The 17732-nt window shown below is 46.5% G+C and overlaps 1 protein-coding gene across 1 annotated transcript; it reads right to left on the reverse strand.

The window, feature by feature from the left end:
• Positions 1-1395: 1395 nt before the first annotated feature.
• Positions 1396-9593, reverse strand: LOC138095423 (uterine milk protein). The gene is made up of 4 exons (XM_068991481.1): positions 8957-9593; positions 6055-6322; positions 4084-4258; positions 1396-1605 (listed from the first exon to the last, which is right to left on the reverse strand). Exons 1-4 carry the CDS (start codon positions 9591-9593, stop codon positions 1396-1398), a joined length of 1290 nt encoding a protein of 429 aa, XP_068847582.1.
• Positions 9594-17732: the final 8139 nt, after the last annotated feature.

Genomic DNA, 17732 nt, shown 5'->3' on the forward strand with positions numbered 1-17732 from the left:
CTGGTAGTGGATGGGGTTCCTTCGGGCTCACATCATCCCCAGAAGAGCACACTTGGGTCGTGTCCTAAATCCCACCACAGAGGGACTTCTCATGTTTTGAGGGGGCCCAGGTCTCTCTTGTCCAGTCCAAGGCTCCTGGGTCTACTGGTGGCCCCCAGGAGGTTCTGTCTTGGTCATGTCATTACGTGGCTCAGGAGTCAGTGCCCCCTGCCCCATTTTTGTCCACCCATCTCACTCCTGGCCTTATGTTTTCAGCACTGAACCTGGAATTTCTACCAGAAGAGTTTCATTTCACCATCTGGCCTAGTCTTCTCTGGCTGCTATGCTGAGCTAACCCATCCAGGCAAGGTCCTGCTGCATGGGTAGCAGTATTGGGTCAGCCTCTTTGGATGTCTTTGTGCCCTTGGTCTCTGGACCTGACTTGTCAAATGTCTGGTTGCCATCAGACTCCTTGATTCTATATGTCCAAGGAGGTTCATAGCCAGCCGGGTAATACCCAAGTCCCAGCCACACACACACACACACCCTATTCTGTGCATGATTGTCCTTTTTTTCCCACATTGCTTTTACTTCCTGTGCAGTAGGGGGCAATAATAAGTCTCTCATAGAAGGCTGTTTTAGCTCAGTTGGTAAAGAATCTGCCTGTAAAGCAGGAGACCCAGGTTCGATCCCTGGGTCGGGAAGATCCCCTGGCGAAGGAGATGGCAACCCACTCCAGTATTCTTGCCTGGAAAATCCCATGGACAGAGGAGCCTGGGGGGGCTACAGTCTGTGGGGTTGCAAGAGTCGGACAGGACAGCAACTGAACTACGACTACTACTACCAGAAGCTTGCTGTGAAGATGGAAAGAGACCAGGTGAGGGACAGAGAAGATGCTGTCAACATACTTGGGACTTTCAACCTCTCTGGTACCCTCATTTCTCCCTGGAGCTAGGTGAACATACAGAAGCCCCCCCAGGGGTCTGTCCTCTTCCCAGCTTCCTCTCTGTAGTGGGACCTGCCTCTTCCTGGGGCTGCCGGGGGCAGGGGCAGGGGGCAGAGGGAAAGTACAGATGAGGCGCCATGCTCTGACTGCCAGTTGGGCAGGAAGCAAGGCTGTGAGACAGCCCCCGACTGAAACAGCCCTTCTGCACCTGCTCACCCACTCAGAATTGCTTCTCTGCCTATGTCAGCCTTGTTCCGGGATAGAAGACATCCTGGCCAAAAATCCCTGGCAGCCCCCCTCAACCCCCTTATGCCGCTCTGTTCCTGGACAGAAGACCAGTGAAGACCCGTCCCCACTCCATTCTCAGACCATGCTTCTCAGTCCCAGTGGCTCTGACGCACGGCTGGTGAATTGTACTCTTTTTATTCATGGCCTGCTAAGATTCTGTGCTGCACAGCATGGCCCCTCCTCTACTCAACTTGGGGGTTGAGGACTTGGCCCACAAAGAGGTCTGTTTGAGTCATCTCATCCTCCACAAACAGCAAGAAGGGTCTGTTGAACTTCACAACCACCGGGACCTCCTTCGCGTTCACGGGGACTTTCAACAGATTATCTGTGTGAATGGCTGTGTCCGTGGTTAAGGCATGCTCGCTCAGCTCTATCTCAACTTGATGCAGGGCCTGGAAGACACAGATTCTGGGTTAGCCCCAGACCAAGCTGGCTGGAGTGGGGGTGGCAGTGGGGGTAGGATGTGCCCAGCAATCTCCTATGGCAAGATCGAGGGGCAGCCTTCCCCGACAGCTGAGGCCAGGTGAAGGAAGGCTGGTTTCCACTCCTGGAAAGCCACCAGCAGTTGGAGGAAGGCTAGCTTCCACTCCTGGAAAACTGCCCTTGGCTCCCAGCAACCGAATTCGCCCTTCAACGTCAGATATCCCCAAGAGGGGTCAATACTAGGGTTGGGGATTGTTGGGTTCAGACATCCTCAGGGTTGGGTGGATGACTCAAGGAGTCTGCGCATGTAAAAGGGAGAAAAGGGGAAGAAAACACAGAGGAAAGCTGGGTGGTCTGAAGGCTTAGAAAAAATGCCGCAAAATAACTGATAGTCCTTTCCAACACTTCTATAAAGGATGTGATGAAAACCACCAGGGAGCTAGGTTTTCTTGTCTCTATCCAACCAAGGACAATTTGCCCTCTGAGAAAAAGTGCTTGTGCCAGAACATACATGACCCCTGATCTGCAGGAGGCCCTGCTGGGGAACTCGGTCATGACATTGTTTGTACTGGATTGTGAAGAGCCCAACATCTCCCAAACCCAGCGCTCAGGGCACATCTGCTGGGTGGATTTTGTTAGTGGCTCAGGCAGTAAAGAAGCTGCCTGCAGTGCAGGAGACCTGGGTTTGACACCTGGGTTGGGAGGATCCCCTGGAGAAGGGCATGGCAACCCACTCCAATATTCTTGCCCGGGAAAGCCCATGGATTAGAGGAGCCTGGCAGGCTACAGTCTACAGGACTGCAAAAGAGTCAGACATGACTGAGCCACTAACACTTACTTACTTATACCCACTGGGCCATGGAAAGCACAGCATGCCTGTGGGGTCCTAACCTTGGGAACTCCACCCGATGTCTCTGAGCAGCAGGTCCTCATCTCCCAATTAAAGAACAGGGTTCTTTGGGTTCATTGGGAGACTGAGCGAGAGAAACTGTGAGAAAGTGTTTTGTGGTTTGTCAAGCACTGTACCAGGATGAGAGACGGTGATGCTGTTTACGTTCTGGGCAAAGTGTTACAGGGCAGCCACAAGGCAGTCAGCTAGTTAGTGACCTTGGCGGAGTCATTGGAGGGCAACCCCTGTGTCCACCAGGGTGGGTAAAATTATCTCATGAGTAGATGCTTCCTGGCATCCAAATGTCTAACTGGTATCTCCAGTTTAGCAGAGCTAGTCTCTGCCTGCCCAAGACCCACTCCTCCTTCGTTTTTCCTGTCTCAGACATTGGCTCCATTGTTTCCCATTCTTCCAGCTCACAAACTGACTCCCCTTCCCGCTCCCCAGCTCTGTCTAAAAAGCCCACAGCACCTTCTCATCACTGTTAACTCTCCCTGGAATGCCCCATCTAACCGCCAATATCTCTCACCTAGGTTACCCGCCAAACTTCCTACTGAGTCCCCTCTTCCTCCAGGGACACTGCCTGTTTTCCACATGGCAAAAAGTGATCTTTCATAAAATGCTCATGTCAGCCTTGGTGATCTCCCATGTTGATCAAATAAAACCCCAGTCCTATCCAGGGCCTGGGAGACCCAAGTGACCCGGCTCTGCCTGACTTCTGCCCTCACCTCCTACCAGACTCTGTCTCACTCATCACTCAAGCTGCCTGGGCTTTCTTGGGGTTCTTAAAAAATGTTGGGTTCACATCCCGTTGGATACACTGGTTGGTCTCTTTGCCCAGAACACGAGTCCTGAGGCATATACCCCCTTGCTTTCCCTTGGCCTTTATCCAAGACTTGGCATAAAGGCCAACCCAGCCCTTCTAATGCCTGCCCACTGCAGCCCAGCCCACTGCTCCTGGTTTCTCTGCTTTCTTTCCTTCAGATGTTGTATTGTGGGTGGACGTAGAGCATACAGGTCTGTGGGCATGCTCACTGTCTTCCCTGTCAGTAGAACATAACAGCTATGAGAGTCAGATGTTGTCTGGATGGCCCATGACTTTACCCCCCAGTGCCTCCAGGGCTTGAAGCAATAACCTTTGAGTGAGTGAATGACGAAATGACCCCCGAAGCCCAGGGATCTGGGCAGATAAGAGCTATAACTGCTGTATTAAAAAACTAATTTTCAATCAGGGCTGTGGTGGATAATCGAAGAAGGCAATGGCACCCCACTCCAGTACTCTTGCCTGGAAAATCCCATGGACGGAGGAGCCTGGAAGGCTGCAGTCCATGGGGTCGCTGAGGGTTGGTCATGACTGAGTGACTTCACTTTCACTTTTCACTTTCATGCATTGGAGAAGGAAATGGCAACCCACTCCAGTGTTCTTGCCTGGAGAATCCCAGGGACGGGGGAAGCCTGGTGGGCTGCTGTCTATGGGGTCGCACAGAGTCAGACACGACTGAAGTGACTTAGCAGTGGTGGGTAATAAAACAGAGACCCTAGAAATTGCCCCACTCACCTCCAAATTAGGCAGGGGAGCCTTCAATGTGACGTCCTGTGAACTTGCTGTGGTAGTCAGCGTATGTTTGGGGTCAATCTTGGGAAGCAGATGCTTTAAGTTAATTTTGGGAAGCAGATGCTTAAAGTTTATCTTGAAGGTGATCTTGATCTTGGGCAAAGTTAAGTGCACCAGTCTGTTGAGAATGAAAATGACAAGGAAGCTGAGCTATGTCTCTGTCCTGGAGTCCACAGGCTGCACTTTGCTTAGGCTGAAAGATCTTTTCCTAGTGAAAATGTAATGGAAGTGTTTGCTCTCAGGGCTTGCTTGGGGCGGAGATTAAAGATCCTGGGGTCTGAGCTAAATTTCCAAGCAAACCACTAACTCAGAATACACTTTACTATTCAAATGATTCCCTTCACAGGCTTTCTATACAAGAGAAGATGAAGGTCAGACCAAGGGCATCCAGCCCTGAGTCCCTCTAACCCTCCATCTGGAAGCAGCAGTTTGAACTGTGTGGTGACCCTAAACGTGCTGAGGGGTTGGGGGATATGGGGTCCTCTTGCTCCAGGCAGAGCATAGGGAGTTTTCACAGGAGAGGAAGTTCCATCTCTGATGATAATCTTTGGAACAGAAAGGAGGAGGACTCCTTCTACAGATCAGCAACTCTGTAACTAAGGGAGAGTATTAGAAAGCGATCGCGAAAAGTCAGATATGACTTAGCAACTGAACAAAGCATTAGAATGTGTAGTGCCAGCCCTCTCACCCAACATTTTTGGTTGCTCACAGACCAATCCATCTTAGCCTGTGTCAATGTGTGTTGAGCTTCTGATTGGATAGCGACCCACTCAGCTGGGTTTCTCCACTGCTGAATCCCCTCTGCCCCAATTAGGAATACTGTGGGACACACAGCTGTGGCAGAAAAGAACCGATCCACTCTGCGGTGGCTCTCTACTGTAGGAGTAAATGCTATTCACAGATTTCTTCCCAATCTGCACATTTGTTGCCCGAAGACTGTTCCCCGACTCTCGCCACTAAGATCAGTGGACCATTGAAGATCACACTTTTGCTATGTAATTTATCCTCATTGATTGGAGCCCGATGGACACGGTACTTAAGCTGGATCGATCCAGTTCTCTCTTCCATGAATACGTAATTGGAACTGAAAGATGCTCAATGCAGAGTGGGTTGGAACATCTGGTTGAACGGAAGAGAGTCATGTCTATCCGCAGTGGTCTTAGCTTGACATTTACTTCCTTAAGATCATTTCCTACGTAAGATCCCTGATGAACACTCCACCACTGAATTATGTTATATACCCTGCTCATTCTCTTATAGCTTTTCTACAGTTTGAAGCTGCGTATTTGTGAGTTGATTTTCTACCTTTCCTACCAGACTGAAAATTTCACGAGAACAGAGGTGATTTTGGCTAACCATTGTATTTCCAGCACCAAGCAGTTTGTGGCATAGAATAGATGCTCAGAAAATATTTTGGGGGTGAGTGGATTGTGTGCTAATGTGTGTGGGAAAGCTGGTTTGCTGAGCTGGAGAGGTAGAAACAAGGACTTGTGACAAGAGAGACGGAGTTCCAGGTGACTTTGCTGTCCCTTGTTCCAATCCCTCATGAAACCTGCCTGTGTTTATTCCCTGAAATTCCATTTCATGTATTTTGTAAGTTTCGTGAAATTCCCACTTATCTTTCCAATAATTCCTCTCTGTATCCAACTTGATCTTTTACGAAGTGGGTTTCTGATATTGTGCATGTCACCAAAAGAACCATGATTAACAGTTTAAGGGGCTTCCAACTTGGTAATGGGATTCAGGCCACCATTCTTCCTGTTTGCTTCGTTTCATTTTCTACAAATATCCTAGGAAATAACCAGACGCCAAACTCGCCCACCCTTGCTGCCCAAATAAAGCTTTTGCATAGAGGAAGTGAGGGCAGAGCAAAAATCTAATTCGAATCTAAAGTATTCCTTTAGAATAGCATACCTGAAGTTACTGGTTTTCTGAAGTTTAGCTCGCTTAGCAGTCAACTTTTTAAGAGCATTGTCAAAGTGTCCTGCGTCTGGGAGCATGAGAATTAGGGACACATTTCCTTTGAAAGGCATCTTAACCATCGTAGCAAATAGCTCCTCTGACCGGCTGTAAAGCATCTGTTCTGTCTTTCTCATCATGTCCACCTGCACTTTGGTTTTGTCATTCAAAAAGAAGTCCTCCTTCCGGGTGAGATTGGGCTGGAAAGCTCTTTTCAAGATGCCTGGGAAAATCAGGAAGGAAAAGTCAAAGAGTGATCTGGTGGAAAAGTCATCACCACCTTCATGTTTGGGGCCCCCGGAGGTGATCTGCTTGAGAAGGAAGCAGTCCATTTAAGGTGACACCTTGACTCTAGTGAGCAGAATAGTTAAAATTCTAGACTGGTGCAAAGGAAATAAAGGCAAACACGTGATTTTCAAAAATAATCACCCTACAGTTTCTTTAACTCTGTATTTCTCAAAAGATGTTTACCAAAATAACTGCCTTTGGAACTATAACACCAAGGAAAGATTTTGTCATCAAATAATTTAGGAAACATTGATCACAGCATCCCTTCTTTGAAAATTTCTACTGCATTTGAGTGTTTTAAGAGTTCAAAGAATGGTAAAGAAATCCATTTAAAATTTATTAAGCTTGTTGTTCAGTAGAAGCTAACACAACATTGTAAAGCAATTATACTCCAAAAACTTAATTATTTAAAATAAAGTATACTAATTTTATTCAAGGAGGTAAGCTTTTTATCAGAAAGGCACTCACACCTCAGTACACATGCACATCCCTGCATGAAATTCTATTTTAAATCATGCAATTCGCAGTGGATTTTAAGAAAAATTCAAAGTACACACCAGTTAAAAAAGGCATCCATCACCCAGAGTAATGGCCATCTGGTCTGGTCTGGAAAATCTCTACAAGTGTTAGTCTTGCTTCTGATTCTAGAGGCAGACTTGCGGTCCTCTCTATTCTGTTGTTGCTACTTGCTTTCTGAGAGTGATATGGATAAAGCTTTTGGAAAACTGTTGGAAGCTGGAGGGCTACAGTCCATGAGGTTGCAAAGAGCTGGACATGACTTAGCAACTAAACCACCACTGCCAAGGAGGAATCATGCTGGAGAGCTCTCTGGAATATCCAGAGAAATGATCCCTCCAAGATCATTCATGTTGGGACCTCCCTGTCAGTCCAGTGGTTAAGACTCCCTGCTCCCAAAGCAGGGGGCACAAGTTCAATCCCTGGTTGGGGAAATAAGATTCCTTAGGCCACACAGTGCAGTAAAAAAAAAAAAAAATCATTTGTGGAACACTTTTTATGTCCCAGGTACATAGTTTGGAACTGTGGGCCTAAATGTAAATAACAGATGGTCCCAGTGGCTTCAGCAAGCATCCTATGCTGGGAAGCACTGTTTTGTGAGCAGTTCCCTCACTTATCATACACAGGACAAGCATTATTCATGTCCTGGTAGGAACCCTGTTTCATCAGTAATAGAATATCCATGAATTGACTCATTTAAACCTAAACTTTCTTGAACTCAAAATATGTTCCAGGTACCATACTACATACTGAGGTTAGAGCAATGAATAAAAACAGAGAGCTGATTTATGCTTTAAGAAAACTGTTCTGGCCTTGTAATGGGGAAGAGGTTGGAGGCAGGCATGAATGGCAACAGCGTAATCAACTTTGGAAAGTCATCTAGGCAAGAGTTAGTGTTGGCCTGGGCTGGAAGCCTCTGGGCTAGGCTTCTCAGATGGCGAGAAGTCAACACATTCCAGGTCGACTCTGCAGGCAGAACCCATATGACTTGTCTTCTTGGATCTGGAGGTTTTGTCTGGAGCAGCTGGGTAGATGGCACTGTGATTCTCTGAGATGAGGAGACACAGGGTGTTGGGGGTGGCGCCAGGTTGGGGGATTGTGTTTGAGGGTCTGTGAAACATCCTCCCAAAGGTTTTAGAATCTGGACCTCAGGGAAGGTGGTCCGGGCCTCATCTGGAGACTAGGGAATAGAGAACAGGCGGTGTTTGAGGTTGTGAACCCAGGTGAGCTGAGAGATACTTTTGGAATTCAAGAGAAGAGAAAACAGCAAAGGACACAAGAAAGGAAGTGCTCTGGGGTAAGAGCAAGGTGGGAGGAGTCAGACAGAAAGGGAGCCACCTTGAGGATGACGAGGGCACAGCTATTTCTTCACTGTGATGAAAGGGGGAGAGTGAGAGGAGAGGTGTGTGTGTCTCGGACAGCATGCAGAGGACATCTTGCCTGACCTGCTTTCTTGTCCCCATTCGGGCAGTAGGAGACGTCACAGCTGAGAGTCAGTGGAAGAAGGAGACAGGAGATGCTGAGTGGAGGAAGAGGACGTGAATAGACACCAGCGAGGGGTAACTCTGAGGCCACCTGAAGAAACATTGGTGATGTCAAGATCTGTGACCAGGAATTCACACTGATGTTTTAGACACCTGGTGTGTGACCCTGAATTCCACACTGGACACAGCTGCAGAAAGCATCTCATCTCACACTAATCTGACCATACAAGACAAGCGAATTAGCCGATGTTCATGGCTCTGCAAAAAAAAAGATTTCTTTGTTTTCCCCTTTTTTATCAGCGAGAGTGATCACGTTTTATTCCAAAATATCTTAAGCACCACAAACAAGATGACTGAGAGGATTAAGAGAAGAAACGCTGAAAAATGCTAGACAATGCAGTGATATCAAAGTCAATTAAAAAGTTGAATCTACTGGTTTCTGAGAAAATGGGATATACTGACAAAAATTATGGCTTTTTCTCTTTTTTTTTTTTCTGACTTAAACCTGTTAGGAAACCCAAGGGCAAAGATTACCCAAAACAGGAATTCATGCACTTAATAAGCCTCACCTTTGAAGAAAATGTGGTTGACAAGACATAGGATGGTCTCAGGGTTCAGGTCGGTGATTAAGTCTGTGATTTTCGTATGTGTTTTTTCAGCCACGTGGTGGCTGATGGCCTTCTTGGCTTTTTCTGTGTCAGTAAAGTCAATCATCTGGATGTCCATTTCCTGCAGCTTGCTTATCTGGTGCAGGAGCATCTGGTTGACCATCATTTTGCTGTTGAGAAAGAGAATGTCCTGGTGCTTCAGTTGCTTCTGCTTCACTAGCTCACGCCCCAAGTGGACAAGATGATGTAAGCACTTGTACACATCCAACAGTTTGAGCTCAAGTTCCAGGTCCTTAGGGTGGTTGGTGCTCATTGTGGATTTGATCCCCAGGGAGAGGGTGGCCAGGGTGATGGTCATGGCCACGGGGGAGAAGATGATATTCTTTTTGGGATCCTCAGCTATCAAAGCCTTGAACAATTCTTGGGCGAAAGCCTTAGGGTGAGCTTCCATCTTCTGGGAGAAAGCTGAAATTTTCTTTAATAAGACTAGGTTCGCATGCTGTTGAGAGTGTTGTTGCTTTTCACAGAAGATGCTATTAAACAGGCCACAGAGGATGAAGACCAGAGACAGGGCCAGCTGCATTCTCCTGTGTGACATTTCTGCGGCAACCCAGAGCTGTCAGTGGAAGGAAGAGATATATGGGTGAATACTCTATGGAATGTATTCTCAATGCTGTAGGGGTTGAAAAAGGCTCATTTTATCTATATGCAGCTCACCTGGGTGGGGTTGCTATTAGTCCTGGATTGGAGAATGCTAGCTAAGTCCAATGGAGAAGGCAATGGCACCCCATTCCAGTACTCTTGCCTGGCAAATCCCATGGATGGAGGAGGCTGGTGGGCTGCAGACCATGCGGTTGCTAAGAGTCGGACATGACTGAGCAACTTCACTTTCACTTTTCACTTTCATGCATTGGAGAAGGAAATGGAAACCCACTCCAGTGTTCTTGCCTGGAGAATCCCAGGGACAGGGGAGCCTGGTGAGCTGCTGTCTATGCGGTTGCACAGAGTCGGACACGACTGAAGTGACTTAGCAGCAGCAGCAGCAGCAGCAGCAGCAAGAAGCTAAGTCCACTGAGGAAGGTCTAATGAGGATTTTGGAACCTGACTTAAGACAAATTAAAGTGACCTGGGCAAGAGGGATTTAGTTCTGCCCCTAGCTGACCCTGCAAGTGGGTCTTCTCCATCCACACTTTTTTTCCTTTATTTTAAATGCAGGGTTCATGACACAATCCTGAAAAGTGTGGAAAGGAAAGAAACAAGAGGAGAGAGCAAAGACTGCAGATTCAAACACCCACAGAGGTCTAGCTAGAAATACCCACATGGAAAGACAGCAAGTGTAGTGAAATAAGGCACCCTGGGACCTGTGGAAAATGGGCCATTGTGCCCAGGTTGAAGGGGCTGGCATTTCTTGGCTCCAGCTATGACTAGGATCAGTTCGGGGGCAGTGGTGCCGGGTGTCTTTGTTGTTGTTGTTGTTGATTTGTTTCTGAAGCATCTAAAAATCCAGATTTTAACATGAAAATTCAACCTTTCCAAAAGCAACTTGCTAGCAGCCCAAAGTCCAGATGCAGGCCTGCCAAATCTGACTTTAGAAATGCTGGTGTGATTTCTAAAGTGAGCCCCGGGTGGTGCTCAGACAACTTGAACATCGGCTTAACCAAGGGCCTGGTGAAGGTCATCTCAGGAAATCCTGGTTGCCTCACTTAAGCCCTGTCCATGCCATCAGCTGCTGCTCATCACCCACTGTCGGGGCAAAAACCCCTCTCTGTCCCCATATTGGGCTTCCCAGGTGGTGCTAGTGGTAAAGAATCTGCCTGCCATTGACGGCGACATAAGAGACCCAGGTTTGATCCCTGGGTAAGGAAGATTCACTGGAGTATAAAATGGCACCCTTCTTCAGTATTCTTGCCTGGAAAACTCCATGGGCAGAGGAGTCTGGAGGGCTACAGTCTATGGGGCCACAGGGAGCTGGACACAACTGAGTGAGCAATCATAAATGAAGGAACGAATGTCCCCAAGTGTGACCCGACCATTGAGACCAGAAGCCAGGCCTTGCACCTGAAGGGAGCGCAGATGGCAGGATTTCTGGCCGCACTGATGGAAAGGAAAAAGATGAGAACCATGGCCTGATTTTGTGCTCAATTTTACCTCCTTAGGGCAGGGCCTGTCCTCACTTCCTTAGTTCCCTATGGCACCCAGCTCAGTTCCAGGTACAGGGTCCACTTCCCTGCATTATCCCTGCCACCCCTGGTGTCCCTTATCATGCTACTTAAATAGCATCTACTGTGGACTGAAAGTTTATGCCCCTCTAAATTCCTGTGTCAAAATCCCTAGCTCTGAATGGAACAGTATTTGGAAGGAAGGCCTTTGGGAAGTAATTTGGGTCAGATGAGGTCATGAGTGTCCCTTGTGTGTAGGCATATATTAGTTGCCCATACAAAAAGAGACACCAGAGTACGGGCTTTCCCCACTCTGTCCCTGCGTGTGCACCACAAAGATGAGGTCCGGTGAAGACACAATGAGAGGGCAGCCATCTACAAGCCAGAACTCGCTCCAGAATCCAGGCATGTTGGCACTCTAACCTTGCACTTCCAGCCTCAGAGCTGTGAGAGAATACATCTCTTTTGCTTAAGCCATGTGGGTTATGGTATTTTGTTATGCAGCCCGCCTGTCAATCTTCCCCCCACCAACATTTCCAGACACCCTGCAGCCAGAGTGGGCTCCTCAGAGTGTCAATCACTTCTGTTTCTTGGTTCCCCATGAGTTTCAAGGGGAAGGAGTCCAAATTCTTCAGGTGGCAGAGAAGTCCTGCCATACCCTGGTTCCTGCCAACCCAACTCAGCAGTCCGGTCCTAAGCAGTCTACATCAGTCCTGCATTGTCTCCTCCAATTAGCCCCTACCTCTCACTGCCAACCACTGTTCTCCCAGCCTTGCCCCCTTCATCACCTCCTCCATCTGCCTCATCTGGGTGGGAGAAGGGTTGGTGAGAATGGAGGACATTGTGGTTGAGGGAGCCAGTGAGTGGAAGAGAGCTACGGGGTGGGGAGAGCAGTGGATGCAAGAGATTCTAGAATATATACACATCCTTGTTATCCTGGATCTTTCATCGTCTTGCCCAAGGCAGAGGCTACTTGAACCATAGCAAAAGAGCAATAAAACACTTACCCACGTAGAATCTCACTGTCCCCAAGAGAAGAAAGCTGACTTACCCTTCAGGGGAGCCTGCTGTTATCTACTGATGTTGCTCTTTGCCCCTGTCAGTGACTTATTTATACTGCCATTGGTGTAGTGAAATGGATAAACCTGGATTAATACTAACTTGGCCAAATAACTGTGTTCAAATACTATGAAGACAAAACAAGAAGTGAATCATTTCAGTTCCAGGGAAGCAGTGAACAAATCAATGGATTGTGGTACTGTTGGAACTACCGTTCACTCAATTACTCATGCATTATTTCAACAAACACTTACTTAGCTTCTAGTAAGATCCATGCTCTGGGCTAGGTACAGGGGTGGGGGGTGGCGCAGGGAGGGAGGGGCATGATGCTTAGGGCCTGATTCTCACCCTTGAGGAGAACCCCCAGCTTCAAGGATATCTTGGTGTTGAGGAAGAAACAAACATGTGCAAGGACCGTGGGCCACCTTTTGGCTGGTTCCTGAAGAGCACACACTGCACTAAGGAGCTGCATATGGACAGAGAAGGGCACAGTTAATAATCAGGACAACTCATGGAGGTGAAGTAACTGTTCCTGGAAGTCTTAAAAACCAGGCAGGAGTCAACATATTGTCAAGGAAGCCTGAAGAGGGACTTCTGGATGCTGGGATTGGCTGGGGTTCCCTGGAAGAGTGGTGGTCAAGGCTTTACCTGCAAGGTTTTTCCAAGTTTAGGCAAAATTGAGTTCTGACATGGGGTGCCGCTGCTGCTGCTGCTAAGTCACTTCAGTCATGTCCAACTCTGCGCGACCCCAGAGATGGCAGCCCTCCAGGCTCCCCTGTCCCTGGGATTCTCCAGGCAAGAACACTGGAGTGGGTTGCCATTTCCTTCTCCAATGCATGAAAGTGAAAAGTGAAAGTGAAGTTGCTCAGTCGTGTCCAACTCTTCACGACCCCATAGACTGCAGCCTACCAGGCTCCTCTGTCCATGGGATTTTCCAGACAAGAGTACTAGAGTGGGGTGCCATTGCCTATGGTGGGGTGCAGTGACTGCCAAATGTTCTCTTCAATAGCAACTAAAGAAGTGGACAAAATCGACAAAAAACCAACCATTTCAGTGCTATAGAAATTCACCACAGGCACACAACAAAGATGAAGGGTAATGAAAATAAAGGTTCATTAATGAAAATACTGAGCTCTGTGTAAGGACAGAGGGAGTCTCTGACACGCTTGTCTGGGGTTCTACTGGTGGGTGGTCTATCCAGAGTCCAACAGCTGCTGCCAGGGCAGACTCACCAGACTTGGAACATTGTCAGTTAAAGTGATAATATTGGTGACAAGCAAAGCATGTGTGAGCATGGGTTGGGGGGAGGGGGGGCAGTGGTTCTGTTAACCTGCAGCTGTATTTGGATCAATCAATGGATTGACATGGGATTTAACAAGGAGTTCCAAGAGGTGTGACAGCTGTAGGGGGCTTGATGAGCTCTTGGCATGTCCCAAGTTGAAAGGTGCTTCTGCACACGGGCACCAGAGACTGGAGTAGATCCAAGCTACCCACACCTCCCTGGCCCCTGGGGAAGTAAGAGAGAAAGATGGAAAGTAAAATATGGTGGTATGTGAGGTTTGAATGGACTCACTGGCCTGCACACAGATCCATCATCAGAAAGTAGAACTTTTATTGGCTTGAGGTGTTTGAAAGCAATTTCTTTCAAAATATGGCTGAACAATAAGCAATACAGCTCTGTGATGACCTAGAGGGGTGGGATGGGGTGTGGGAGGGAGGTTCGAGATGGAGGGGATATATGTATATACATAGCCGATTCACTTTGTTGTACAGCAAAAACGTATATCACGTAAAGCAATCATTGTTGTTTAGTCGCTAAGTCATATTCAACTCTTTGCAACCCCATGGATTGCAGCACACCAGGCTTCCTTGTCCTTCACCATCTCCCAGAGTATGTCAAACTCATATCAATTGGATTGATGATGTCATCCAACCAACCATCTCATTCCTTGTTGCCTCCTTCTCCTCCCGCCTTCGATCTTTCCCAGCATCAGGGTCTTTTCCAGTGAGTCAGCTCTTTGCATCACGTGGTCAAAGGACAGGAGTTTCAGCTTCAGCATCAGTCCTTCCAATGATTACTCAGGGTTGATTTCCTTTAGGATTGACGGATTGGATCTCCTTGCTGTCCAAGGGACTCTTGGGAGTCTTCTCCAGCACCACACTTCAAAAGTATCAGTTCTTCAGTGCTCAGCCTTCTTTATGGTCCAACTTTTCCATCTATACATGACTACTGGAAGAACCACAGTTTTGACTATACAGATCTTTGTCATCAAAGCAATGTCTCCACTTTTAATATGCTGTCCTAGGTTGGTCATAGCTTTTCTTCCAAGGAGTAAGCGTCTTTTAATCTCATGGCTGCCATCATTGTCCCCAGTGATACTGGAGCCCAAGAAAATAAAATCTGCCACTGTTTCCACTTTTTCCCTATTTGCCATGCAGTGTGGGACTGGATGCCATTATGTTAGTTTTTTGAATGTTGAGTTTTAAGTCAGCTTTTTTCACTTTCCTCTTTCACCTTCATTAAAAGGTTCTTTAGTCCCTCCTTGCTTTCTTCCATTAGGGTGTTATTATCTGCATATCTGAGATTGTTGATCCCAGAAATTTTTATTCCAGCTTGTAACAGATCCAGCCTGGCATTTTGCATGATGTACTCTGCATATAAGTTAAATAGGCAGGGTGATAATATTCAGCTTTGATGTACTCCTTTCTCAATTTTGAACCAGTCTGTTGTTCCATGTCCAGTTCTAAATGTTGTTTCTTGACCTGCATACACGTTTCTCAGGAGGCAGGTAAGGTGGTCCGGTATTCCCGTCTCTAAGAATTTTGCACCATTTGTTGTGATCCACACAGTCAAATGCTTTAATGTAGTCAAGGAAGCTGAAGAAGATACTTTTCTGGAATTCCCTTGCTTTCTCTGTGAGCCAAGAATGTTGGCAACTTGATCTCTGGTTCCTCTGCCTTTTCTAAATCCAGTTTGTACATCTGGAAGTTCTCAGTTCATGTACTATTGAAGCATAGCTTGAAGGATTTTGAGCATTGCCTTGCTAGCATGTGGAATGAACCCATGCCAACAGGACAGAGTAGAAGGACTCATCTTCTTCTGTGAGAGCACCAAATTTGCAATTAGCTGCTGAACAACCCTCGACAGGAGGATGTTGGAACCCACCAAAAAATGATACCTGACATCCAAGGACCAGGAAGTAACGATGAGATGGCAGGAGGGGCTCAGTCATGTTAAAATCAAACCCTATACTTGCCAGAGACTCTTGGAGGGCACAAACAAAACCTTGTGCACACCAGGACCCAGGGTAGAGGAGCAGTGACCCCTGCAAGAAACTGAACCAGACCTGCCTGTGAGTGTTTGGAGGTCTCCTGTGGAGGCATGAGTCAGCAGTGGCCTGCCGTGGAGACAGAGGCACTGGCAGCAGCAGTTCTGGGAGACATGGCATGTTGGCATAAGTCTTCTTGGAGGAGATTGCTATTATCCCTACCATAGAGCCACCAGGCAGGTGACCCATAAACTGAAGAACAATTATACCAAAGAAGAGGTCAACTTGTACCAAAGTAGATGTCCAACATGCTACAATGGCAAAGAGATAGCTCCAGAAAGAATGAAGAGCCTGGGCCAAATCGGAAATGACACCCAGTTGCGGATGTGTCTGGTGGTGAAAGTAACGTCTGATGATGTAAAGAACAATATTGCATAGGAACCTGGAATGTTCATAGATCCATGAATCAGGGTAAATTTGATGTGGTCAATCAGGAGGTGGCAAGAGTGAACATTGGCATTTTAGGAATCAATGACATAAAATGGATGGAATGGGTGCATTGAATTCAGATGACCATTTTATCTACTACTGTGGGCAAGAATCCCTTAGAAAAAATGAAGTAACCGTCATAGTCAACAAAAGTCTGAAATGCAGTACTTGAGTGCAGTCTCAAAAATGGCAGAATGATCTTGGTTCATTTCCAAGGCAAACCATTCAACACCACAGTAATCAAATTAATTATGCCAAAGAACTACCACTAAGAGGGGTAGTTAGTGCAAACACTAATGCCAAATAAGCTGAAGTTGAACGGTTCTATGAAGACCTCCAAGACCTCGTAGAACTAACACCAAAAGATGTCCTTTTCATCATAGGGGACTGGAATACAAAAGTGGGAAATCAAGAAATACCTGGAGAAACAGGTAGGTAATACAAAATAAAGCAGAGCAAAGGCTAACAGAGTTTTGCCAAGAGAACATACTGGTCAAAGCAAATACCTTCCTCCAGCAACACAAGAGACAACTCTACACATGGACATCACTAAATCGTCAATACTGAAATCAGATTGATTATTCTTTGCAGCCAAAGATGGAGAAATTATACAGTCAGCAAAAACAAGATTGGAAGCTGACTGTGGATCAGATCATGAGCTCCTTTTTTCAAAATTCAGAGCTAAATTGAAGTAAGTAGGGAAAACCACTGAAGAGAAGTAGGCCACTGAAGTGAAGTGAAGTGAAAGTTGCTAAGCTGTGTCTGACTCTTTGCGACCCCATGGACTATACAGTCCGTAGAAGTCTCCAGGCCAGAATACTGTAGTGGGTAGCCTTTCCCTTCTCCAGGGAAGGGAACCCAACCCAAGGACAGAACCCAGGTCTCCCTCACTGCAGAGAGATTCTTTACCAGCTGAGCCACAAGGGAAGCCCAAGAATACTGGAGTGGCTAGCCTATCCTTTCTCCAGCAGATCTTTCCGACCCAGGAATTGAACTGGGGTCTCCTGCATTGCAGGTGGATTCTTTACCAACTGAGCCATCAGGGAAGCCCCATAAGGCCATTGAGGTATGACCTAGATCAAATCCTTTATGATCATATGGTAGAAGTGACAAATAGATTCAAGGGATTAGATCTGATAAAGTGCCTGGAGAACTATGGATGGAGGTTCATAACATCATATAAGAGGCAGTGACCAAAACCATTCCAAAGAAAAAAACAATTATATTCCAATAGAAAAACATAATAAATGGGGATAAAAAGCATTTCAGATACAGGGTGACCTCTAAGAAGCAGGTTTAAAAATAAAGAAAGATTGAGAAGAAACACCACTGGTCAGTAATTGCAGGGGAACCACACTTCACAGGTCAGTCCAGGCAAATTTCTAAATAAATCAAATTTCTAAACAAACAAAAACAAAAACCCTCAAGAGGGAAAGAGTCAGAATCCAGAGTTATTACTATATGCTACCTAAAATATCCAGTATTCAACAACAACAAAAAATCTGTGATAAATGCAAAGAAATAAGAAAGTGTGACCCGTATTCAGGAAAAAAATAAATCAATAGGAATGGTTTCTGAGTGTCCAAAGATGTTAGATTTAGCTACCAAAAACTGCACAGCAGCTATAACAAATACATTTAAAGAAATAAAGGAAACCATGTTTAAAGAATGAAAGAAAAATGAAGATAGCAATACAATATGTAGGGAAACTCAATAGAGATAGAAATTATTTTTAATAGAAATTCTGGATTTGAATATAGG

The sequence above is a fragment of the Capricornis sumatraensis genome, chromosome 19 (assembly GCF_032405125.1).
Source record: "Capricornis sumatraensis isolate serow.1 chromosome 19, serow.2, whole genome shotgun sequence".
Taxonomy (NCBI): Eukaryota; Metazoa; Chordata; class Mammalia; order Artiodactyla; family Bovidae; genus Capricornis; species Capricornis sumatraensis.